The sequence below is a fragment of the Strigops habroptila genome, chromosome 11, assembly GCF_004027225.2.
Source record: "Strigops habroptila isolate Jane chromosome 11, bStrHab1.2.pri, whole genome shotgun sequence".
Taxonomy (NCBI): Eukaryota; Metazoa; Chordata; class Aves; order Psittaciformes; family Psittacidae; genus Strigops; species Strigops habroptila.
Window position 1 is genome coordinate 36,161,771 of NC_046360.1, and position 25,303 is coordinate 36,187,073.

Here is a 25,303-nt window from a genome sequence, read left to right on the forward strand (position 1 = left end):
CAGCACTGAATGGAGCAGGCTGGAGTTGGCACAGACCCTTATGTGTTGTTAGATACAATCTTAACGACAACCGCTACCATGTACTGAATGGTGAAGGATGAAGTTTGTGAGGACATTTACATATCATTGGACACACTTGTTAATAAGATGCTATACTTTGGTCAGCCCACTAGTGCCAAACTGTGCAGCTGGGACCCTGGGATCGTGAGCCAGGAATTGCATTGCAGGGACTGGGCTTTTTCTCCCACTGCGTGTACCCACTTCTCCACTGGATCTAACGCCACAGGGGGACTCCACATAATTTTGAATGAAGGATTTTTCTAAACTATTCACACCAGTTTGACATTTAACTCCCCCCAAACTGCCCTAAAACCACCTGTGACAATTCCTTCCATGTGCCCCCCCAAAGGACACATGAGGCACAGCTAAGAAATACAGTGAAAGTAGGACATCAAGCTGGGCAGTCTCTTGCTTCCCAACTCTTATGTACTCCTCCTGACCCTACACTTATCCTGCTCCAAGCCTGCTCTTTACCCTTCCCTTGTCCCACAAGTATTCTACAGTCAGCTGTAGCTCTTGAAAGGAAAACCACAATTTTAAGACTGGTTTTGGACCACACATCCAACCTCCGAGACTTCCGAAGCCCTGTGGTACCACTCTGCTCTTTGTAGCACAGGGCTGGGAAGAGGCAATTATCTGGACAGCCTGTTCTGTAAGAAGGAAGACACAAGATAACAGGCTGTGATGCTAAGGGCCAGCAACGCCCTTGGTGAAAACAGGCTGCTCACAACCACAGAGCCTCATACCAGACACTGCACCCAGCACCGCCCCAGAGCATGCTGCTGCTCTGGCTTTGTGTCACTGTCCCCGATAGCACGGCACCAGCCAGTGTGGCTGACACGCTGCGAGGATTCAGGGTCACAGCCACTTTAGCTCACATTTTTATCCTGCAACCTCCCATCATGCCTTTGTGGTAGAATTTAAAGGAGGATTATCACCTCTTACAGCACTGGAGACAAAGAGCAGCCAGGTCAGGAGCAGGTTCTCCTTGCGCACAAAATTCTGCAGGACTAATGGAGTCTATAGAAAATCAGCATTTTGTTGACACCTGGTTTTGCTTATGTTCTGTTTTGTTGCTGGGTTCCTCTGCAGGAAGCTGTTGAGGTGTGCCTCACCATAAGCAACATGGACCCAGCACACCCTTTAAATTCCCTTCCCAACACACAAGTGTCCATGCACATATTCCTCTCCTTCCCTGCAGTGCAGACCAGGAGATGAAGATACTGATAAACAACAACCTGAACTGCAGCTTCACTGCTTTTGCCTGGTATTTACCAAGAGACAGGCGCCAGGGGCCTGATCACACCAGATGTTCTCCCCATGGCCACATCACCCCCATCTCCCTCTATAAGGAAACCCACCCATGTGGGGCAGAGAGCTGCAGCAGCAGTGACAGACTGTACTTCAATAGGATGCAACAGTTCTTGCACTGAATTGCTCCAGCAGGAAAGAAACAGGCTGAGCCCAAAGGCTCAGACAGATTTCAACATCCATCTGTGGGAAACGGGCTGACTTGAGGAACACAAAACAACACAAGAACACGCTGCAGACTACTCTTAACCCTAGAAAAGGGGCAAAGCCACTTACCGCTGGCAGCTGGACACAGTTGGAGCTGACATCGTATTCAATATATGCCACTTCTGTGCCTTCTTCTGACTTCCCATCTCTCATGTAGCAAACATCCCTAGTCCAGTTGGTCAGGCGATCCACCTCCTCCATAGCATACACACAGAGTGCAGACTCCTCACTCAGCTTGCCAGAAGAAGCCTGCCAGGCTGAGAAGGCTGCAAACAGCACTTCTCCCTCCGTGTCCAGCTGCCCATGGGCCAGGCCTTTTCCCGGCCGGGTGACATAGGCTGCTTGCAGGAGGCTGTAGGTATTGGTTTTGCTCTGGCAGAGCAGAGGTAACTCCACATATGAGTAGTAGTGAGAGTCATCCAGGCAGATTCGGGAGATGTAGGTCTTGTACTCACGGGACTGAGATTTGAGGTCCCGTCGGTAGAATAGGAAATAGACACTGGAGCGGTAAGTGAAGGACTTGATGAAGTGGTGGTTGTACTCCGAGAGCCGGCCCACAGCCAGTTTTGCTGTTTCTTCATAGGAGAAAATGGAGTGAGAGTCTATTGCTTGAACATCCCCTCCGTGGGCCCTGAGATTTCGGGTAGTGATGGGAGGAATCCCCCCTCCAACTCCTCGGCTCGTGTACCCTCGTCCCACAAACAGCAAGGGGACCTCATCCTTTGAGTAAGCTATGAGTCCCACAGTGGTGATATTGGGATCATTGGCGGCAACATACTGAGTGTCCCCAGGGCTCTCTGGTCGGAACAGGACATGGTCAATGGACGTGAGGCTCCTCTTCTCGCAGATCCCCTGGTGCACACTGCCACATACAATGAGCTCCTTCTGCACTGTGTTCACTAGCAGCAGCTTGTTGTGATTGTCAGTGTGGTGTGCCTGAGGGCACTCCAGTTTTGAGACCGGCGGGAGACAATCTTTACTGTCCAGAACTGGTCCAGTCTGAACCACGTTCTTCATCAGCAGGTCAGATGTCAGCTGAAAGAGAAAGTTGGTGGCTCCCAAGTAAATGGTCCCGGATTCCAAGTCCATAGACAGGTGAAGGAATTTCGTAGCGTTGCGTGTGAATGTGACATACTGCAGTCCCCGCGGAATTGCTGCTCCCAAGAAACAGAGAACAGGAAGGAGGAACGTTCCCAGAGGCATGGTAAACACTCTGCAAGAGAGGAAAGGCTGTTATAACTCCTCGGAAATGAGAAATGAAGATTAACACTCCAAATCCTTCAATAGCACTCTTATAAGAAGTGGGCAAAGAGGACATGAATAACCACAGAAAGCAGAGAGCTTTCAAAAGAGCCAACACAGGACATTTGCAGGAACACCAGCAGAAAGAGACCTGCAGGAGTATCAGAGACTTCACTCAATCATCTCCACACTAGGGTAACAGGCACAGCATCCTCAGGAGAAGCTGCAATTCTGCAGGTCATGTTCTTGGGGCTTTCCCAAAGACTGCTGGGTGGTTCTGGGGAAGGCTTCTCTTTGCAAGCCCAGGACTTGTACTAAACTTGCTGAATAAACACTCCCAAGCACAGATTCACCAATCCAGGGACATAACCTAAGGAGAAAGGTTCTATCTGTTCTGTGACAGAAGGCGCTTCAAACATTGAAGCTGATCATTGCTCTTGTAACATCCAAAAAAAGCCACTTTTAACCTGATTCCTGCACAACTCTTTCCTATGATGCTATATTGGAAGTTCTCCAGGACAGGACCACATTCCAACAGCAGCCAGCACACTGCATACATTATATGAATGAGCAACACCACAGTAAAACAAACCACTGTCCAAGACAAACACAACCTGCAGGACCATTGTTTAAATACACTGTACCTAGGACCCAATTCTGAGCGAACTAATAATTCCTTTGCTCTGTATTCGATCTACATATCATAATTAATCCTTCTCTTTATTATCCCTTACAGCTATCAACAGCTTCTTCTGGGTCTAAGGCTCTTCCACTAGTGCTTCAGCAGAAACCTTCCTGTGTCATCTCTGCCACTGCGCATCACTCATCCAAGCAGGATGTGGATGCCAGGATGAGGCCTCCAAGGTGTCAGCCATAGCAGCTCCCAGCCACCCCCAGTCTGTCGCCAGCCCTGCCAAGCCAGTCCCTGTGGGCTCCCATCTCCTTGGGCAGTTACACGACCATGTCCAGGTAAAGGGGAGACCACCTTATCCCGCTTACTTGTTGCTGTGATCTCTGGGGGAGAAGCCTCTTGCTGGCACTCGTCTCCCCACAGCTCCTCTATCAGGACTTTAAAAGGTGGTTTAAACATGCCTGCTCTGTGGACAATGCTTCATTCCTTCCCTGTCCCTCAAAGTGCAGGCAAGGCAAGATGGGGTGGGTGTCAGACAGACCAGGAAACCAGTTCTGCTCCTCTGAGGATCAACCCTTCTTGAAATCTACAGTGACCCACCCAAGCCACGCCACAGATGGGAACCACTGTCCTGAACAGCATGAGGAAACTCACAGTACAGAGGAAACGTGGTAATAAGTACCTGCAACATTTAGATGAATGCTTTTCCCCATGGAAAAAGAACAGCAGCTGCAAGCACTCATCATTTACTAAGAGTATCACCTTATTTGAATTGAGAAGTGGGTGGTGATGCAGCTGTGAATCTATTCCCTTCCTTTCCTCTTGCAGACAAGGTATCAAAGCTACACACAGATGCCAAGCTGAGCCAGAGGCTCAACAGACCTGATGTGTACAGTATCTCCTCCAGAACTGGCCTGTAACCTGCTGTGCTCATCTTGGCAACTCAGCTCCTCCGGGGTGATGTTAATTTTGTAGTTAAAGTCAGAAAGCTCCTACAGCATCACCCCTCTTGGGACTTCTTGGTAAGCTCAAAGTGCTATTAACCCAGAAGTGCTTAAGAGCACAGAGGTAGGAAAAGATCCACAGCATTTCAAGAGAAGACTACCCCAGCATTTACTGCAGGACTTCGGCAATTTAGGTCACAAGCTTTTCACCACACAAACTGTGTCTTACACTCATTCTGTACAACACCCAGCACACAGTATGCAGAAAACAGGTATGCAGAAAACACAGTAGCAATAGTGAGAACTGTAACTGTAATACTTTAGATCTGTCTTTTATTTCACTACTATTGGGAAAAACCCCACAAAAGTCTGCTTTCCAGCTCCTTTGTCAGCAAAACTGGCATCTTTGCTCTACCGAAAGACCAGTTGAGAGGATTAGTCTACTTGTGAAATCCAGTGGATGGAAGGCATTATAAATACAACACACTATTAAATATAGGCTTTGTGAAGCTCTGGAAAAGCTCCACTTCACACGGTTATTGTTGGTAAGTAGGTAGTACTGTCAGGATATTCCCAGATGCAGGAATGCTGGCTGTAGGCTGGCAGCTTTCCCCCTGAGCACACAGCCACTGATTCATATGTACCAGCACTGTGTTTGGGTTACATGCACACTAGGGCTTTTGTTTGCCCTGATAATGGGCACTTGGTGTTTTCTGCTCTCAGTGCTACTACACACTCTGCTTCACCCAGGTTTGCAAACAGTGCTGAACTAGCCTTGAAGTCTCCTTCCAGGGTGGTGAGAGTGAGTTGTAGCACCTGACAGAGGTCCTCATCATGTGGGAGATATTATCTGTGAAGCCTGTTGAGAGGTATTTATAAATCCAGCAAGTGGATACATGTACACTGAAGGACGGAGCTCTAACTTGACTTCATCACGTCAGGTCTACATCAGCAGAACAAACCTTGCCCCAGCTCCAACATGTGAGGTATTTTTGTGTGTTCTCACCACTTTTATTGGAGAAAACTCTATTCAAAGAACTCCTTAACCACACAAATCTCTCTGTACCTCTGCACTGCCATCATGCAGTTGCCACGATAGCCTGTTGTGCAACTCTGTCTAGAACCTCCTCAGTTTCAAAGCTTAAAATGCCTGCAAACAAAACAATAGGGTGATGACCATGCTACAGCAGGAGCTTGACTGCGTGACAGAGCCACACTGACAAGAAGAGAGTCTTTGATCTGGAAGCAGCTGAGGATCACAAGACGTCATTACAAGACACCACTTAAAGGAATCTCTAATCTTTCCAGCTAATGTGACCTTCCTGTGCCAGCACTTGCACAGTAAAATTGGCATGTGAATTCAGAATATATGGATTCTGAAATACTGGCTTTCTGGCTAGAGGTCATGCCTACAAGCTGCAGGACTCTGTAATACTTTAGATCTGTCTAAAGTGTCCACCACACACAATCACGACAACACTCATACATGCCACCAGTACTTGGGTTCAAAACCCAGTGTATGACACCACTGTAGCAACAGTGATCTTAAAAGCTCTTTGATCTGTAGTTGAATCTATCCTTAATGTTCCACTGAAAGCATTTTACCTATTGGAGCACCTGTACTGGCAAGAGATTGGAAGAGCAACCAGCCCTTCATTCCAGCAGACCACAATGAAAAGCAAATCTTGCTGTGGGCAAAGCTCTGACCTGAAGATATTCAAGTCACCAATATCCCCCTAGAAGTCCCTTTATTAAGAGCTAGTCCTCAAAGGTGTTTGAGGTAAGAAACTACTACCTCGTCCTCATGACTGAGGGAGAGCTGAGGGCAGCTGAGGTGACAAAAAAAGGGTAGTACAGGATGTTCTGTAAGCAAGTTCCAATTGCTCTGTGCAATGGGTAAACATTGAATATAGTGCTATTTGTTGCTCTTTGCTGAAAAGCCATTAGCAAATGAACTTGTATTTATTGCTAGGTAAGCAAACATACATTAGAAATGAGCGTGAGTGTGTGGCTATCAGTGGATAGAAACATTCACATCCTACATAAAAATTGAGAGGAAAAAAAGCCAGCAGTGGTTTTGGATTCAATTTCCCAAGTTGTTTCTCAAGCGTGGGCATCACCGCCTTTATTATTCTTGCTATTCAGCTAAGCCCATCACAACCGCTCTGGGAGGACAGGAAGGAGGAGGATAACCTACATTTAAATCTGATGGTTTCATGACAGGCTACACTACTGAGCTCTTTATGGATTTACTGAACCATTCTGCTTCCTGTGTTCACTGCTAGTACACAACACAGCTGTTACAGACAGATTGCACTAAAAGTGTGTAGCCTTTAATTAATGTTGAAGGCAATTGCCAAGGCTGGAAGATTCTCTTTAAATATTCCTTTTTTTCCTTTTGATGAATTCCTGTTAAATAGGAAAATGCTCCAGATAATACCCTGAACATCGCCTCTAACGAACTGTAAAATATTAATATCCAAATGATACTTCTGAGTTTCATTTATTTAATCTGGATCACAACAGAAGGGCTAGAGGATTAGTCAGTTCTGCCACGGAATATTTATATCACATCCACAAAACAACAACCAATAAGGTGGAAGCAATGGCACTATTTTGTTACTTGGAATTTGAAATAAGACCATGTTTTCTGTAGCACTATTTTTACCTCCCTGACCTCACGTATCCCTCTCTCAGACTTTACTCACTTATCAAAGACACAAACCCAGAACTCATTTGGACACATTTTAGCAGCATTATCAACACATCAGATTATTTCAACCCTCACAGATTACTTCCCTAATACCACATCCAACCCCCCAAACATGGAGAGGTCAGATAATGTTCCACCTTCCAGGCTAGATTTCATACTCAACACCAAATCCAGCAGAATTATCCTTGGAGAAAAGTAGGTCCCCGAAATTTGCACCTGCAATTCCCACTGTACCATTTGCAGAGCCAACCTACAGCGAGAACAGTTCAAGATTTAAACATTAAAAGCATAATTCTCCCAGCTACACCACGACCCCTGTGCTCCAGCACATTCAAATCACCCAGCAGTAGGAAGACGACCACTGCTGGGTTTTCTGCGCCAAAGCCCTGAGTTACAGCCCCCTTCTAAGTTTCACACACTCAACAGAGACTTGCTGTTTGCTGTGAAAGATGACATCCCCATTAAATAAATAAATCTTCTTGGGAGTCTTATTTACCACTACCAGGCCAGCTCCCTGCTCTGCTGTTTAAGAACACTTGCAGCAAGCAGCTCTGGCAGAGATGAACACAAACCTCTGTTTTCCACATAGAATTGATCCCAAGGAGAATCCCAAGTCCAAGCCATCCTGTTGGAGCAGGACTGGCACAGACAAGGGAGCTCTGTTATGCCAGACGGGATTAACACCGAAGCTGAGGTCAAAGTAACTTTAAAACACCCCCTCTAAAGACCAAATACGACACTTGAAACAGCGAGGGAAGGTAGCACAAAACCTGTCCTTTCAGACTACAGAACTAACAGCATTATTAAACTAACACTTGGGAAAATTATGTTTTCTAACCCCTTAATAACTACTACTGACCATTACAATGTACTTCTCTGGGTGGGGGTTGAAGTAGTTATACTAAACCAATGTTGCACAAAGTATTCTGTCAACTTTGTGATATTACTGCTTTGTGGTACTATTAATGATGTTTAGGGGTCTTTAGAAAAACAGTAGAAAGTGCTTCTGTACCCTTGGGCCTACCTAAAAAGTAATTTTAGCTATATACTGGAATTAATTGCTGATAGTGGACGGGTATTTCCCCTAACCAGCTCGAGCACAACCGACATTTTCTCTTGCACTCAGGAATATGTGTTATAAACACTAGTTTAAGCTTCCAGTACACATGGCTAATGAAGAGTTAATGATTAACACAGTGTTAAATAGTGAACTTTTTATAAATCAAGACAAACTACACAAACATTTACAAGGAATATAAAGCAACCACATGTTGCTTGCTGTTAAAAGAAGCTTTCTTCATAGATATTCTGTCACTGTAAATTGAGGGTTGACTTTTCACTTTACCACCCTCAAACACTAACAAAACGTGAGCTCAAGAACCATGTGTACATACATTTTTAAAAGAGGAAAATCAAGTCAGCTGTTGGCTTCTCAGTATCTTAACATAGCCAAAGGGTAACTTTCTGCCAGTGTTACACTTTTGAAGATAAGAGTTCTTTAGGATCTGCTTCAACTTCCTGCGTAATCAAATCACAGACCACCGCTAAGCAATCTCTTCTTCTGACCCACAAGCTCCTAACTAAAGTCTCCCAGTGAAAGCAGAACTTTTTCATAGGGCTCCTAGATTACAGAAACTGAAGGGTTATCTACCCCAGGTAGAACGCCTTGTCATTTTGTCTAACTTTGCTTGTCACAGCATCTCCCAAGTCAAAGCAGCTTCTAGTTGCTTTTTGCATCAACAGTTTGAAACTAATCCTTCTTCCTAATCCTCCTTGGGCAAGAAGATAACAACAGCTATGCTAACGCAGACAGAGGCCCACCTACACAGAAACCCTGGCTCCAGCAACAGGCAATAATAGATGCCTAAGAAGTAGTATAAGGGCAGACAAGCACAGGGCAATCCTTCCCCTATACATCCTGCCAGCTTTGGGCCTTCCTCAGTCACAGTTTGCAGCCACGTGTAATCCTTTGGATGGACACATTAGGTAGTCTGAGCTTCTTCAATCAGAAATAACTCATTTTTCCTGTAGCTCTGAGCCCTTTTCAGTTTGACAATATCCTTTTTTTAAGGCTCCTGACCCGGATGAGCATCCCCTTCTCGCAGTACCTGACCCAGACAGGATATCCCTTTGGTTTTCATGTTACCTCCTCCAGTCTGACCCACCAGCCCTCTCATTTACCTGCCCAAGAACCTCTTGCTCTTCCTGCTCCCATATCACATGTCAAGTTTGTATTCAGTTGAACCAAGTGACTCAAATGTTCTTCCAGGCAGCTAGTTAGAAAAACTACCCCATCCTCTAGCCATTAATGTGTAAAGTACATACAGGGAGCATAGACAGGTTTAATGCAGCTCTAATAGAACCCTGCTGGGAAAGCAGAGCTCATTAAAGTTACCCATCCAATTCACCCTGCTGAACAATTCCACTGTTTCTACACAAATCTACATGAATCTAAGCCCATCACCCCCTGTAGAAACAAATTTGCTTGCAGAAGTTTCAAGAACACAACTGTTGATGAAAATACAGACTAATACTGGAGCACAGAGAAATCCCCACAGAACCCAGGAAATTCCAAGAGCAGATTTCCCATTTCCAGTTAACTGAGATCCAGGAGCCAGTTTTTAATTCAATATGAACTAAACTGATTTTAAAAGAACTGGCAGATAAGGCTCTTGAACAAAAAGTTAAGCTATTGTGGAATTAAAGTTACAGTCCCTATTGCGATTCAATACGTAGTTGAAAGACAGGAAACCAAGAGTTTCTCTGTCATAGGAAAGTTATCGGTAAGACCTGCCAATAATTTGTTCTGCAACCTGTGCTATTCTATACGCTCACATAAGGTCTATGAAGAGGAATATGTCCAGAAGTGGCAAATTTTATTATTAACATTATTAATCACAATCAAATTCCAGTAAGACTGCAGAAAGTAAGAGAACCCATGTGCTCCTCAGTAACTACACAGTATCTTAGATGTCAATAAATACCAAACCAACGCAAAAAATTCTAATTACATCAACACAACAGGATCCAAATTAGCTGTTACTAATTTGGAACTTTGGTAGGTCAGTTCAGTACTTAGTATCAAGCAAAAAAGCAAATACAGCCTTCAGATTAGGAAAGAAAACATGCATTGCCATTATGCTGTTGAATGCTGCAGGCAGTTCCGATTCCCACATCTGAAAAAGGAGACAGAATGACAAAAAGGACAACAAAGATGATCAAAAGCATGGAGCAGCTTCCATATAAGGAGAGGCTGAGCAGAGCAGGACTTCAGATGGACAAAGAAATAAGGGGGAAGATATGGAAAATTTAAGAGATCTGAAATATGACAGAGTGTCAAGATGAAAAACATGGACTAAGCGAGTACCGTGTCTTACAATGCAGAAACAAGAGAGTTACAGGCAACTTTTCTAAGCCAGTTCAAGGATATTGTCACTGGATGCAGAGTACTTTAAATAACATTTTAAATGCATCATTAAATTGTAGAGCTCATGCTGCAGAATGTCATGGAGACCAGAAACATAAACAAGTTAGAAGAGGGGTTATATAAATTAATGGAGAATAGATATAGGTGAGATAAAATTATTAGATACCACTCCTGGCCAAAGAGGGCCCTAAACTGATGGTGGTGATAAGCTGGGAGTTAAATGGGACGAGGGGAGGGAACAAAACAAACCCACCACATTATACATGCCCTGTTTCTTACAGCCCTCATTAAGCATCTGCTTCTGGATCTTGTCAAAGACAGGACACTGAGCTAGGCAGAGCTTTGCAATTTGCCCCAGGATGACACTTCTATTTAAACGTCTTATTTTATGCTACATTTATAGATCTTATTTATTTTTAAATATTAAGAATGTAACTTTAGCCAGGCCTAATTGCATATTTAGGAAGCTGGAAATCTAACCTCAATGACTATTTCTGAAGGCACTATCTATCATATTAATATTTAGATACAATCTAACTGAATCCTAACAGCGCAGCACAAAAGTTAATGCACAACCCAGCAGCAAAGCAGACGAGGAAGCCAAAGAAAGGCCACAGCCACGATGCACGGAAGTGGCAGAACTGAGTTTAATGCACCTCTTCCAGGAACAGCTCTTCCCTGTCTGCTAAATGTTTGATGGAAACGTCTCACTCAGATGCCAACTGAACAAACCAGATAACATGTGTTTGCTGTATGTACAGCTGAGCATTTGCTAAGAGCTGGGCTGGTTCAGCCTGGAGAAGAGAAGGCTCCTTAAGGGAAGGCCTTAGAGCGGCTCCCAGTGCCTAAAGGGGCTAAAGGAAACCTGGAGAGGGGCTTTGGACAAGGGCCTGTAGGGACAGGCCAAGGGGAATGGCTTTAACCTGCCAGAGGGGAGATTGAGATGAGCTCTGAGGCAGAAGCTCTTCCCTGTGAGGGTGCTGAGGCGCTGGCACAGGGTGCCCAGAGAAGCTGTGGCTGCCCCATCCCTGGCAGTGTTCAAGGCCAGGTTGGACACAGGGGCTTGGAGCAACCTGCTCTAGTGGAAGGTGTCCCTGCCCGTGGCAGGGGGTTGGAGCTGGATAAGCTTTAGGGTCCTTTCTAACCCAAACCATTCCATGATTCTATGGGTAGCATTCAACAAAACAGCTATTGCTAAAAGTAGGTCAGGACTGTCTGTTCTAACCAGGGAGAAAGGAAAGTTAAAGTACACCAGACTATTTGGCCAGGTATTACAGAAAACCTTCATCTGGGATTTCACCATTACTTCAAACAGATGTGATTCATGTTTTACCGGCCTCCACCTCAGACAGGGCACGCCTTCCAACCACACTGCCCTCTCTAGCATTACGGGCACCTCTCCCCAGCCTCAGCCATGATCCTCCTGTTCTCAGCTTTGGCTCCACAGGCCCCTAGAGCTGCCTTAGCTAGTCTGTTTTGATTTCTGTAGAGCAGAAATGCCCAACTGTTCCATCCAGAAACAGCCAGGACAGCACATGATCTTCTCAATGTAATCATTTCTGCCTTAAGAGTCTATTTTCCTTGGCAGGGTGCCCTCCAGAAGGATGGGAGGAGACCAGCACATGCTTCCCAGAGGACAGCACTGTGACCTGTAACCAAGCTCTCATGTCCTAGAGGCAATGGCCACACTCCCAAGGCAAGTCCTTCTGTATCTAGCCTGGCCTCGGCGCAAGAGGGGAAAGGAGATTCAAGCATCCTGTGAAAGGAAGCCAGTCCTACACTTGCAGCCCAAAAGGAAACCATGGTCTCCATGCCAGCATCAGCCCTTAAGTATCATAGGCAGGATTGCACAGTGGAAATGAGAACAGAGACCTACCACAGGAGTTGTTACAGACCACAAGCAGATACATGAGGACCACATCCTGAGCTCCACCATCCCGTTGTCCAGATGCAAATCAGAACCGTTAAACACTGGAGCCTGCCTTGAATAAACCCTTTTGCTCTGCAGACACTGAGCAGTGCAAGGTTCTCTGGCCTGTTAAAGAACAGCATTTCCTCAACACCCCAGAAGTCTTCAATTTTAATATCATAACAGCTCTATAAATTATTGAGAATGGACAGGAAGGAATTATTCTTCTCGGAGTTTCCCTTCATTTCAAATACCATTCACTTTCCTGCCCTCCCCAGTAATCTTCTGGGGAGCCATACAGCCTGACAGCAGTTTGACAGTCTTCCCCTATCACTCTAACAGTGTCAGCAGTTCTGGCTACAGCCATGAATACAGGCAGTAACATGCAAATAAATCTAGTGCAATACAACCACATGAGTAGCATCTATCTCCTCCCACCCAGAAGAGACAGCAGAATCAACAGAATTCCACATCACTACCACAATCTGCTTGTGGTTTGCCTTCAAACCAAGCTGGGGTATAGTCTATCTTGCATTACTCAACTCGTTTTAAAGCATTATCAGAAATGAAGCTTTGATCAATTTATCTTCCATAAATTAGTGCCTAAGCCTGGAAGGCTCTTAGTAGTCAGCTACAAACTATTAAACTCAATATTCTGGTAATTAGATTACACAGGTCTGCTAGATAATGATCCAAGTTGAGGTAGCCAGACACTTTCTTCCACCTGGAAGAAGGCTTTCATAAGACCAGGAACAGATAGCAACACACCATGTGGTTCAAAAAGCCTGAGGACCTTCCCAAGTTGGTCATAACATGTATAAAACACATCAGCTCCCACTGCACTGCTGCAGAAGACTGAACAGGCTGGTGCAGTTCTGAGAGCCAGGATCAACTTTGCACCAGTCTCAACAGCCCCAAGCAACAGATGACCTTCCCATATGGGCTAGGATCTTTGATATCCCGTGCTTCCACATGTAGTCCAACATGGAATGGTGGCAGAGGAACCATCCACGAAGAGCTCTTAAGATGCACATGCAAAGGTGTAAAGCTCCATCCCTGGCAGTGCTCAAGGCCAGGTTGGATGGGGCTTAGAGTAACCTGCTCTAGTGGAAGGTGTCCCTGCCCGTGGCAGGGGTTGGAACTGGATGAGCTTTAAGCTCCCTTCCAACCCAACCCATTCTATGATTCTATGTGGTTAAGCAGTCACAGGCTGGCGGTGATGCAGCATACCCTTCCACCCTACAGTCACAGCCCTCCTCCCCAGACATTGCCCACACTTGGAAATTCTTGCTTCAAGGATAAAATTCAGAGCATCAGGCTCCATATGGATAGAGGTGGGAGGACTACTGCTGTGCATGGGCCATTAGGCCATGCTCTTTATTCCTACCACTGTGGGTCCACAATCTGGAGGAGTGAAAATGAGCAATGTGAAAATTAAATGGCAAAGGAAGCAGAAGCTAGGACACTGCAAGGTTTGGTACTTGAAGGAATAAACCATCTGGAACAAGAGTTCTCCAGTCACTTAACAGTTAACAGGCAGAGGCCTGGTCACACCTTCTCCAGAACAAGGAATTTTATTACAAGATAAAATTCACCATAACAAACTTTAATACCATCAAGTGGTTTTGCAACTGTACATTCACATTGAGGAGATCTTCACTTTTTCTGGCAAAATATTTGAGCTCCTGATCCTGTTTAGGGCTGAGGAAGCTTCTTTGGTGCTTTGGTCTTAAAGGCACCAAGGTTCAGAACCTGTTCATGGCAGCCATGAATTTTAAAGGCTTTTCGGTTGAGGCTGTTCTCCATCTGCTTTGCTACCCTCCCACCTTCAACAGTCTGACAGCCACTGGCTGGGCAGGACTGACTGGCTCTTCCCTTTGCTTTTCAGGGAAGCCCAGACCTTCACCCTAGGGCCACAGAGATGCACTAACAGGCCTGCTGCATAAACTGCAGTGCTAGTCTGAAATGCAAACTCTATGAGCCTGTGTTTCAGGCTGTTGTACTGGCTCACTGTTGGCGTTTCAAGAGAATGTACCCTTGCCAGGGTCACCTCTGGACAAGTGTCCATGAGACAGGAAAAAACAGATTTATGGTATAAAAAGGATAGTACTCAACAGCAGAGACCATGGCCCTAGGGACAAAAAGACAGATAGCCTGACCTGACATCATTCTTTTCCTTCTGAAAGAGAAAGAAAAGGTTCAAAGGAACAAAAGGCTGTTCTGTACTGTGCCCTCTGCAGATGTGGGTAAGCATCTAAAACCAAGTGCCAGACCAGACTTTCAAGGGTGAAACATCCACAAGTGAGCCCTATTTCCAAGTTATTTTTAAATGTTATTTTTAAATGACCTAAAATAAGACCCGTGCTTTGAGTACTTCTGAAGGGTATGAACCTCACGTAAGCCATGACATTTTTAGTTTGGAAATGCTTTGGAACAGGGATTGTACTATTCATACATTTGCTTATCACCCATTTTAGCTCAAAAGTTATAGTCCATTATAAGACAAGAAACACTCTTTTAAAGTGGGGGGAATTAAAACAAATAAGACTTAGGCTATTGGCAGCCTCTAACTCAGTAAAACATGTCCCATCTCATAGCCACAGAAACAGTAGTTGCCACAGAGAAAGGGAGAAAGTCAGCTTCTCTGTTTAGAATATTTCACTTCACACCACCCTTCCTACTGTTGCTTCCAGAAATACACTCTCCACCTCTCTCCAAACTCAAGTCAACAGTCTGCAGACTCCAACAGCCCACAGGCAATGCCTTTAGCAAGCAAGAGGTATATGCAGTACTTCACAAACACACAGAACCAACCTACAACACAAGCTGTGCCAGTCTTTTTACAAGTTTTACAACTTTTCACAAGTTTTATTTGTATCACCCCCTCCCACACCACAGGAGCAGTTGTCTAGCTCTGGTGATGGCTTGAAACATAAATATGAAGTAAGCATATAGTAGCACTTTACCTCTCCGAACGCTTTCCCAGGCTTCACCAATGTGCAGCTCAGGGATTTCTTGGGATAGAGGTGGTTTCTATGCCTTTAGTAACCTTCAATAGCTCCTTCTTCTGTGGAGTTGCCCTGTATCCTCAAATACACACAGATGTTTGGCATTCACAACATCCTGTGGCAAGAAGCTTCCCAGGTTAACTGCACACATCAAGGACTAAGCCGTTATTTGTTTTTAAGCTTACTACATGCTGGCTCCATTCAATACCTATTCATACTTGTAATGGAAGAGGCAAAAAACCCAAAGGTTGCTTCCCCTCTCACCTTTCCATGCCATTCAGGATTTGAAGATAACCATCACTCATTGCTTTTAAGGTGGAAGAGTCCTAGTTTATTCAGTTGTTGTTTGTATGGAAGGTAATCCTCACCTCTGGTGACTGTTACTGAAGATACCTTTCTTAAGATGCAATGGTTTTCCTAAAGCTGTAGAAAACTCAACCATTCTCTAAGGGTTAGAAGGAAAACCTCACCACACAAAGGGCCCATAACTGGTCCTGATCAAAGGGGAGAACCCTCCTCTCAAGGTTGTAAAAGCACCTGCTTTGAGAGGTAGAAACAGATTTGGAATTTATATGCTTAGGTCTGCATTATTTTTCCACTGAGAGAAGCTCAAATACTACCAAAACAAGACTCTAGTTGTTATAAGGTTAAATAATTAAAGAAGTGGAGCATGCACACCTGATGAAGAAGAGCTCAGCATGCAGTGGGAGACATCTCAAACAGAATTGCAAGACAACGAGATGCCATTTGGACTAGTCTTTGGTTGAAATAGCACATTTGGAACTGGAGCTGGAGTTTGAGGTAGCTGCGCAGAGATTTCACATCATACATGAAGGAAGTATGTGTCTCCCAGGTCTAGAAAAACCCAACCCCTCCACTATTCTGACCACTCTGCAGAATTGCTTGCCAGGCATAGGAAGCAATGAGAAAGCAATGTCTACAGCCAAATAACATCACCACAGTTTGGAGCAATGGGCCCTCCACTCCCTAAAGGTGAGGGTTTCTCCTGAAGAATTCTTGACTTGTGCATAGCACAGCAGTTGTATGGTTATCTTTATAAAAAGTGGCAGAAAATAGGGCAGAAAACCAGCTCCTACACTGCTTAAAAAGGAGGGGAGAGCTGAGGAGTGAACAAGTGAAACTCTCCTAGGTAACACCAAATTGCTACTCAGGCTACACAAAAATGAAGTCGAGCGCGGCTCAGATAATAACCGTAACTCACATTGCAGAAATTAGTTTGTTCAGTCATGATCTTTTGCACTTAAGGGTACTAAAAAGCATGTCCTCTAGTGCACTTCTGCTGGAGCACCTTTTTAATAGGATCTGGACAGAATTAGCTTGATATCTCAAGAAACACAGCATACAGTCCCCTGTCCTCCTTATGGTCTTATTTTTTATGTACTCTGAAAGCAAAGATCCAGAAGAGACTGGCCTGAATTCAAGTCATCTCAAGTACTTACTCATTTCTTATTTCAAACAGCTTTGATTTAGTGGTTTTACTTGAACCACCCAGAGCAATGCAAAGCTGAGGAAGCCAGACTCACCAATTCTTGTGTTATATGTACTCAGGATTTATTCTTGGAGGCTCCAGAGCAAAATAGTTTCCAAAGACTTGCTCTTTACCACCCAAGAGTTCAATCCAGGTCTACTACCAAGCTGAAACCACACAGGCTGCACACACAGAGAAGCCTGGACTAGGGGTTGCTATCTGGCTTTGTTCATTGGTTTTATTTCTGCTGAGCCCTCCTGCTGCTATCGCTGCAAGTCCAACAAGCAGACATTCTTCCAAGGAAGGGCTCCTGTACTCCCAGTGCTCCAACATGATACTCATCTCTCCAGTGCAAGAGTCAGTGACTCATCTAAATCAGCTCTTACTATCCAGGTGCCAGGGTTTCACTCCCAACCAGAAGTTCATGCAGATCTGCAGATCTCCAGCAGCTTGCTCAGTCTGGGATCTCTGCTGTAACACCCCACATTTGATATTCAAATTCCCATATTCAAATCACACACGTTCACTTACAGAGTGCTTCGCCAGGCAAACTGAAATCGGAGTTGTAACTAGCCTGTTTGACAGGAAGCAGCCTGAAAGGAGAACTCAGTTTCAGGGAGACATTCCTTCAAGGGTCTGTAGCTGTCAACACCACAGAGCTGAGCCAGCACATAGCAGCTCATCACAATCCATGGTGACTGACAGTCAGATATGAACATCACCCCTGCTCCAGGAAGCTGTCTTCAGATCTGGTCGCACTCAGTCACCTATGTCTGGCCACAAATCACCCTCAGAGAGTAGCTCTTTTGCTTTGTTCGTTTCTGTCTGTGAATTTAATCAATTTATCAATTCATTCCCTTGTACAGAAAACTCAAAGTTTCATAGTTATTTTTGACATTGCAACAGAGATGGAAGAGCAGCACCAGAGGTGCTGAGAAGACTCTTGCAGAAGGTGTACAGTGGCTTGACTTAGGCATCGCTGCAACCCACACATCCCAACCAGTCCCTCAAGAAAAGCAGGGACAGCTGAGGAGGAGGACCAAGACAATGACAAAAATGACAAGAAAATAGATGGGCAACCTTTGGAGTAAATACACCTGCTTACAGCAGAACTCTACAGATCAAAGCTTCTGTTGAAGAGATGCCCTCCATCCTTCATAGGACTTCCCTACGTAAAGGGAAAGTGCCTTTTGCAAAGGGAACAAGTGCATATTCTCACATACAGCCACTCACTCTTTCCAGTAGACCACGTGCCTGGTGAACCCACTGGTCCAACTAATCACGGGTGGTGCAGTTCATCAGGTGGGTTCGTTATGCAGCAGCATCAAGAGGCTGCCCAGCATTTCTGTGTGGCCACACCAACTGAGATGATCAGGAACACGGAGGAGCCCAGCGGGCTGCAGCAGTCCATGGACATCCCAGTGCTGACTCCCGGCGCATTCTGCTTACCATCTGGGCTCTTGGGAACGTTGAGACACCTTCATTTCTCTTATTGAAGAGTGTGCCTTAACCTGGGGAAAAAAACCAACATAACATGAAGTGAAAATACTATTTTTGCAATAAATCAAATCTCTGTTGCACTTGACTCCCGCTGTGGTTCCCTTCCCCCTGAGGAGGCAAGGCCTGGCCAGCTGCACAAAGTCCAGGCAGCCTTGGGAAAACAATGGAATCTTTTTCTTGCCAGAATGAGCCTTGCAGTTCAGTTCACCCTCCTAACCATGGCAGGGAGGACACCCCCAGTGCGTCTGCAGAGGAGAGGAGTCTATTGGCATAGCAACAGTACACGCTAACTCTCTGCTAATGAACAGGGATAAAATGTTTTGTTCTCATTAGGAAAAATACAGACACATTCCTGATTGGTGAGTAATGTCTCTGCCTCTCGGAGATTAGCTCAGAGCTCTGCAGCCTGAAACAGCCTCAATTCAGCCCACTGCAGTGCTTCCCTTGAAGAGCCACTCTCCAAGGACCCCAGGTCTCTCAAGGGCAAGCCTATAGTGCCTTCTGGAGCACTCTGCCTTTGGGCTCGAGGCAGCTCAAGGCAAGAATAATGAGAAGAGGCTTGACAGGAGCAAACCAGAACAGGCACAACGGGAACACACCCCCTGTCCCTGCAGGAAAAGCCAGCTCTGGCTGGTGCATTCCCTGCACCTGGGTCCCAAGCTTTGCCACAGCAGGAGAGTTTCTCTTTGTGCATTCATCACAGGGCTCACATCAGCTCCTGCTCCAGCCACATTTCTCATTGCTGGGCGAGTAAATGGACAGAGCAAAGAGCCGCAGTATACTTGAAAGCAGAGCTCAGCAGCCATTAAGTGGTTGGGAATAGGGATTGCACACCTTAGCCTCAGAGAGGATATCCGAGAGTACTTCCAGGTACCCTAACTCCCTTCTCCCTCTGCTGGGAAATTGATGCTGGCCAGGATTAGGACCCCTCGCAGAGATACACTCAGCTCCAAAGCAAACTGGGATGTAGCAGAGCCCTCTTGCTCTCCCAGCCCCCTGAGTTGCCGGTGGAGAAATAGTGGGATCTGGGTTGTGCTCCAAGCACCCACTAGCTCCCTTTCTTGTCTCCTCAGACTTCCGCCTGCTCTTCCCCCTCTTCCCACTCCTCATGGCTTCAAACAGCTCAACCCAGCAGCTCAAAGTGGTGCACGAAGAGAAGGTGGAGTCAGCATCAGGAAAGAGGGGCCCTGCTATCTTACACCTCGGAGAAACTTCCTGTGGGGAATGACACTCCTTCAAGCGCTGCTGCTCTCGCTCAGCCCCAAAACCCCATACATTAACCAGTGCTATGATCTGCTCATGGAGCTGCTGGGACTCGATTTCTGCTTTACATCCCTTCAGCTGAGAAATGATTTATTCCAGTCCCCCAGGCAGGAACTCCATTGCTTGCAAAGCCATCTTGGTCTGCCTAAAGGAGGGAAACAAACCCATGTTCTTACCCAGCGGTAACAACAGCCAAGCAACAACAGACCCCGGCCTTGGCCAGCAGCCCCTGTCCAGCCTGCCGTGAAGATCAAATCCCTCCCAGCCCAACACAAGGCTGGAGGGGCCGGGGGGGGGGGGGTGCTATTTTCCAGCCTGAGGGCATTTTACTTGTTCCAGGCAGGATCCCTCCCCCAGCCCCGGTCAGAAAGGAAAAGCCGTGGGAATGGAGCTCAACACCCCGAGGTAGGCTCCCCCCCAGCCCATGAGGAAGGTTTAACTCTCTCTGTGCCGGCAGGCAAGCCCTCAACATAGAGATGCCTTGCTGGCAGCATGGGGTTACAGCTCCAGGACTGGCCCCATCCTGCTTCCCTGCATTGACAGGCACTGCACAGGGGTCAGATGTCCTGCATCAGAGCCCTCAGTGCTGTACCATGAGCAGAAGGACACCCGAGGACAGACCTGCTAGTTGCTTGCCACAATCCCTCATGCTTTCCCAGGACATCCATTGCTCTTACTGCCCTACCTTCCAGTGTTTGCATCCTCCACCAGCACACAGACAGCAAAGCCACGAGAGGAGAGCACTCTTTCCATCTTCCCACACTCCCAACAAGTCCCACTTAACAGAAAGGTGTCTTCATCACTGCACCAAAGTGTGTTTTCTTCCTCTTGCCCCGCATGCTGCCACACAAAGGGACCCTCGCTCCGCGCGGTCAGCAATCAGCCAGCATGTCAGGAGTTAAGTTCGCGTTTCCATTCTCCTGACCTGCACCAACGCTGGCTGAATATCGAGCTATTCTTTGCAGCTTGATAAAGCATGAGAAAGCTGAAGGCCTCACACACTCCTCTTTTCACAGCTTGGCCCGCTGCCCACAAGCTGTCACTCCCTGGCACCCAGGGCAAAGAGAGGAGGAGGAGGCCAAACTGCAGCCAGCTGCAATGAATCACGCGTTCCCCCCCAGTCCCCTCCTCCCTGGGGAGCCTGGATCCCTCCTTCCGGCAAAGGGATAATGTCTGCCTGGCTGCGCTGGCTTCTTTCACAGGGAAAAGCCATCCTTTGGTGGGGGGGGGGAGCAGGGGTTCCTACTGCAAAAGCTGCTGCCACAGAAAAGCGCAAAGCGGCTCCCAGTAAGGCTGAAGAATGAGGGTTTCTGCTCAGCAGCTGGATGGGAACACGCTCCTGCAAGTGTTCGGCACAAACACCACTTAAAAATCTCATGTTGGCCATTTGTCTAAATTGCAGGAAATTCTAGAGGAAAGCTCAGTTACAGAAGCTGATTTGAAGGAGAATGATTATCCCTTCCCCCTTATTGCTCGTGCAATATTTATCCCTAGCTTTCCTCCTTCCCCTCACTATAACATGTATCACCCAAGCCTTTCCAACTACCACCACCAACCCCTCATGTTTATTTTGATGGGTTCCATCATACAAACAGCTTTCCCATGTTACAGTTCATTCTTCATTTTCAACACCAAGCAGCAGAGGGAAACGCATCCAAATCTCAGGGTCAATGGAGTCCAAGAAAAGAACGCAGCTGAGAAGGCACAGGAGCACCAAGGCCATCGTGTACATCTTCCTTGCACTTTTGCAAGGTAAAGACCCTTGCAAAGCCTATTTGCTTTCTGAGGAAGGGGATATTCATTGACAACACACACAAACTCAGCCCCTCACCGTCAGCCAAGCATGAACTAACCAGCAGCACCCAGATCCACACGGCACGTGGGATACTTCCACACACTCGTGTCTATCTCCTGCAGAGGAGTTGTTCACTGCACAGTAGGCAGTCCCTGCCTCAACAGTCCCATCTCTCCCAGTACAAAAGAGAGGAGCTGCAAATGGCAGTTTGCCTGGCAAAGGCAAAGCCTCGCTGACTCCAAGGAGAGACAAGAGGTTGCCTTCCCAACAGCACACGCTGGCATCTCCAACACCCCTATTCTCCCACTAGCAAGTCTGTAACCTTCCCTATCCCAGTGCTTCATATCCCTATCCCAGCCATCCAATACTACCCCCTTTTTCCTCCATCAGTAGCCATTTAGGCTCAACTTCAGCATATCTCTGTGCTGGCTGTGTGCTTCAAATCCAGTCAGTGCCAGGGCTGGATTATACACATTTCTCTTACCTCTTCCTCCCCGAAGGAAGGGTGCTGAAGGAAGAGTTGCACAGTTCTCACCCGACACTGGTATTCAAAGGGTGAGAAACTCATCAACTTAGTTTGGGTAACCCAAACCTTCTATAGAGGGTTTATTTTATTATTGTTGTTGTTTGGGTTTTCAGAGGGTTTGTTATTACAAAATCTGGAACAGCACACAATATAAATCATGAAGAGAAACTCTCTTGTTTTTCAAAACAGAAGTGGGAAGGACCTTCACTATTCCTAAAGCTACTTTTATCACAAATTAAACAGTCTTAAAAACGCTCTTTCAGGGACAACAAACTGTCAAGACAAGTAACCACATTCAATGCCATTTTATCACCTACTCCGTGACAAACAACACACTACCTACGGATCTATCCCCTATCATACATTTATAGCACTTCATAAGGTTTCCCTTGCACTCCATTACATCTACATCAGTGCCTCCTCCGCAACACCTGCAGCTACAGAACTAGTATAATGAAAATATTATTACACTGAGCATCTGTAAGTTAGCAAGCTCTGATACTCAGGTTACTCCCTGTGCAAATCAAATACGAAATACTCCCAAACGTACAGACAGAGTTTCGCTGTGGGAATGCCAGCTCATTCAGCATCACCCTCCTCTGCCAGAAGGATCTCCAAATGCAAAGCTTAATAGAAACAGTTAATATCCCAAGTGTGGCTCTGAGCCATCTGCACTCTATATGTAATATAATCGGGGTCATAATGCCCAGAATAGCACTCTGGAGTCCTAGTACAGACTAAGACCTCACTGTATTAAGTGTTGTGTGGATAGTTGTAGCGGTGCTGTTCTCTCTTCTGTAAAATTACTGAGCACCATGCAGAGGAACGCACCGTAACCCATGTTTTACACAAGTTTGGACACAGGAGAGCAATGTATACTTTTCAAATGTCTTTTTCGGGCAGCTAAATCAAGTCAGTATTTTCACAGACACAGTGTGGGGAAGGAGGGAAGGGAACACTGAGGTTACTCACTCTCCAGACCAGACAGGCAAAAGCCCAGTTCAGCCAAAGCTCACTGAGGCTCTTTATGTTCCCATTCAGTGACAGAGGTCACTTGTGGAAGGCTGAACAGACCTGGTACAGGGCTGCCTGCTAAGCACGCTGGCAAAAGGATCTGAGCTATATCCTTCTCTGCAGTTGTTTGCATTTCTTCGGGAACACCAAAGGCCTGGAGTCCATCCCAATGCTGCTTGCGCCGCCTTCGCTAAAAACATGCCTTTTAGCTCCAAAGTAAAATTTGCCTGAAATTCCTCATGCTCTGAAGAAAGGAAGCCCGTACACAGGGTCTATGAAGAAGGTAATTCCTTGTGTTTGCCAAAACACTCCATTTACGCAAATTCTAACGCTTTTGGCACAGATTTCCGGATATTTTCCTACCCTAAACACAGGTTAGATCCATGTTTGAGCTGAGCATCCTGTGTCTTCATCAGGTTCACAATGTGCAGTGAGTGCTGCATCCTGCTTGTGGTTCCCAAGCATCCAGAAGTCATGGCTCTTCAATTCATTGATTTTTAAGAGGCACCGGGTCACACTGTCTGGTCTTCAGCTGATCATAGTTCATGAGCTTTCTGCATATTTCTTCTGGCTTAGGAACTGTATGTGTTTGAAGTGAATGGAGATTAGATGCCTTTTGGCAAGATGCCCGAGGCAAAGGCCTCAGGAGAGAAATCCACCATTTCCCAGGCTGATATAAATGGACAGGCATCCCTTCACTTCAACTTTTATTCCCTATTCATGAAAAGACTTGAGGGAGCTGACTATTACAAGGGGGAAAGGAAGAGCTCTGAGGTCCAACACAGATGCAAGCAGTATATTCAAAGAATTATCTTAAAGAGGAAACAGAAATAGACAGCTGAGTACTTACAGAGGGGAGCCCTCTGCCGAAACAAGGCAAATACCACCGCAGAATAATCTCTTAATATATGTTGCTCCTTCAGACCTACACTAGCCTGGATGCCCTGATGGAGTGAGAGAAAATGCTATATGATGGGGAGAGAAAGTGGCTATGTATGGGCATGAGCAGGAGGGATGTATGAAGAAGGATGTTCTCTCAGCTAAAAACAGCTGTGGTTTTCAGCACTCCTTTGCCTTTTGTCTGCTGTTTTGTTTCCCAGCTGAGAGGAATCCCATCAGCCCAGTGTCTAATTGGAGCCCATCCTGCTGTCCCTGCCATGGGGCTCCTCACAGGGTGAGGCACAGAAGCAAAAGGGGATGCTAAAAAAGTGCCTGTTGAGGCTTGGGTACCAGCACGTTCTCCTGAGCTAAACAGGACAAGCAGGGAGGCAAGAAGAGAAATTTTCACAAAGCTGTTTCTTAAACCAGATTTACAGGGATACAGTGAAACAGGGCAAGATCGTGGGTGAGGGGGGATTGAACAAGAGCTAACCAGCAAGACTGCCATGAGAGACCACAACCTACATCTGATTTTCACAGGGAAACACCAAATCCAAACTGTCACCTGCAAACTAACTGGGAGCTGCTGTTGCCTCTGCTCTTTCTGTACCACCGCAGTGCAATCACAACTACAGCACTGTCCTTCCTCCTTGAAGTCCCTCATCCTCTAAGAGGATGTCATACTCAAAACTACCTTTTCTCTTCTTTGTGTGCCGAATGATGAGAATCTGAAAGTCTGGGTTTTGACAACTAAAGTAACTGCTGTGAAAATGTTACTGGAGATTTTGGCCAGAACAGGCGAGAAGAGACATCCAACTTCTTGAAAAGGTAGTATGGTCAAAGGCAATCCAGTGCAGAGCTGCAGGGACAGCAAAAGTGGAAGTCCCGCTGCCTTGCTGGGCATTCCTAAGGCTGTAGGTGTGGGAAGGAGGATGAAGCTGGCTGCTGCTTCACCTGTAGTCACTCAAGAGACAAGCTGTCAAGACCTACAGAAGTCCTGGTGATCTCATGAAAAAGTTTCCAGGAGGAAGATTTTTCATGAGGATTTTCTTGATTATTGGCTGAATAACTTCTTTGTTCAGACTGCAGGGGAAAGAAAGAAAAAAGCCTTCCTGGTATTGCTTCGCCATTCAAGACATTGTCATTGTCACCTTTCAGATGTGTAAGGATAAGAGACAGCAGCAGCTGAGCTGTGGTAATTAGGAGGGAGAGATGTGCAGGCCTTGTCTCACATCTTCCTGTTAAGATGCAGTTTACACTTTGGCAGGTTTAACAGTCCCTAGTGAAAATAAGCCATCTGCAGGGGACCATCCTCAGCTCTGAACCCTTCAAATGGTGCTGGAAAAAATCAGCGTTGCCTCCTTGCTTTTTAATCAGGCCCAAAT

At 46.1% G+C, this 25,303-nt stretch overlaps 1 protein-coding gene across 6 annotated transcripts in view; it reads right to left on the reverse strand.

Moving 5' to 3' along the window:
* The window catches only part of PLXNB1 (plexin B1), a 75,392-nt gene that overhangs the window by 34,068 nt on the left and 16,021 nt on the right, over positions 1-25,303 (reverse strand). For 2 of the 6 annotated variants that reach the window (XM_030501324.1, XM_030501326.1), the window contains exons 2-3: positions 18,175-18,452; positions 1,648-2,791 (exon numbers count right to left, since the gene is read on the reverse strand). In XM_030501324.1, coding sequence (XP_030357184.1) covers positions 1,648-2,781 — 1,134 coding nt within the window. In that variant the 5' untranslated portion in view covers positions 2,782-2,791; positions 18,175-18,452. The other 4 variants (XM_030501325.1, XM_030501327.1, XM_030501328.1 and 1 more) reach the window with 4 other exon arrangements.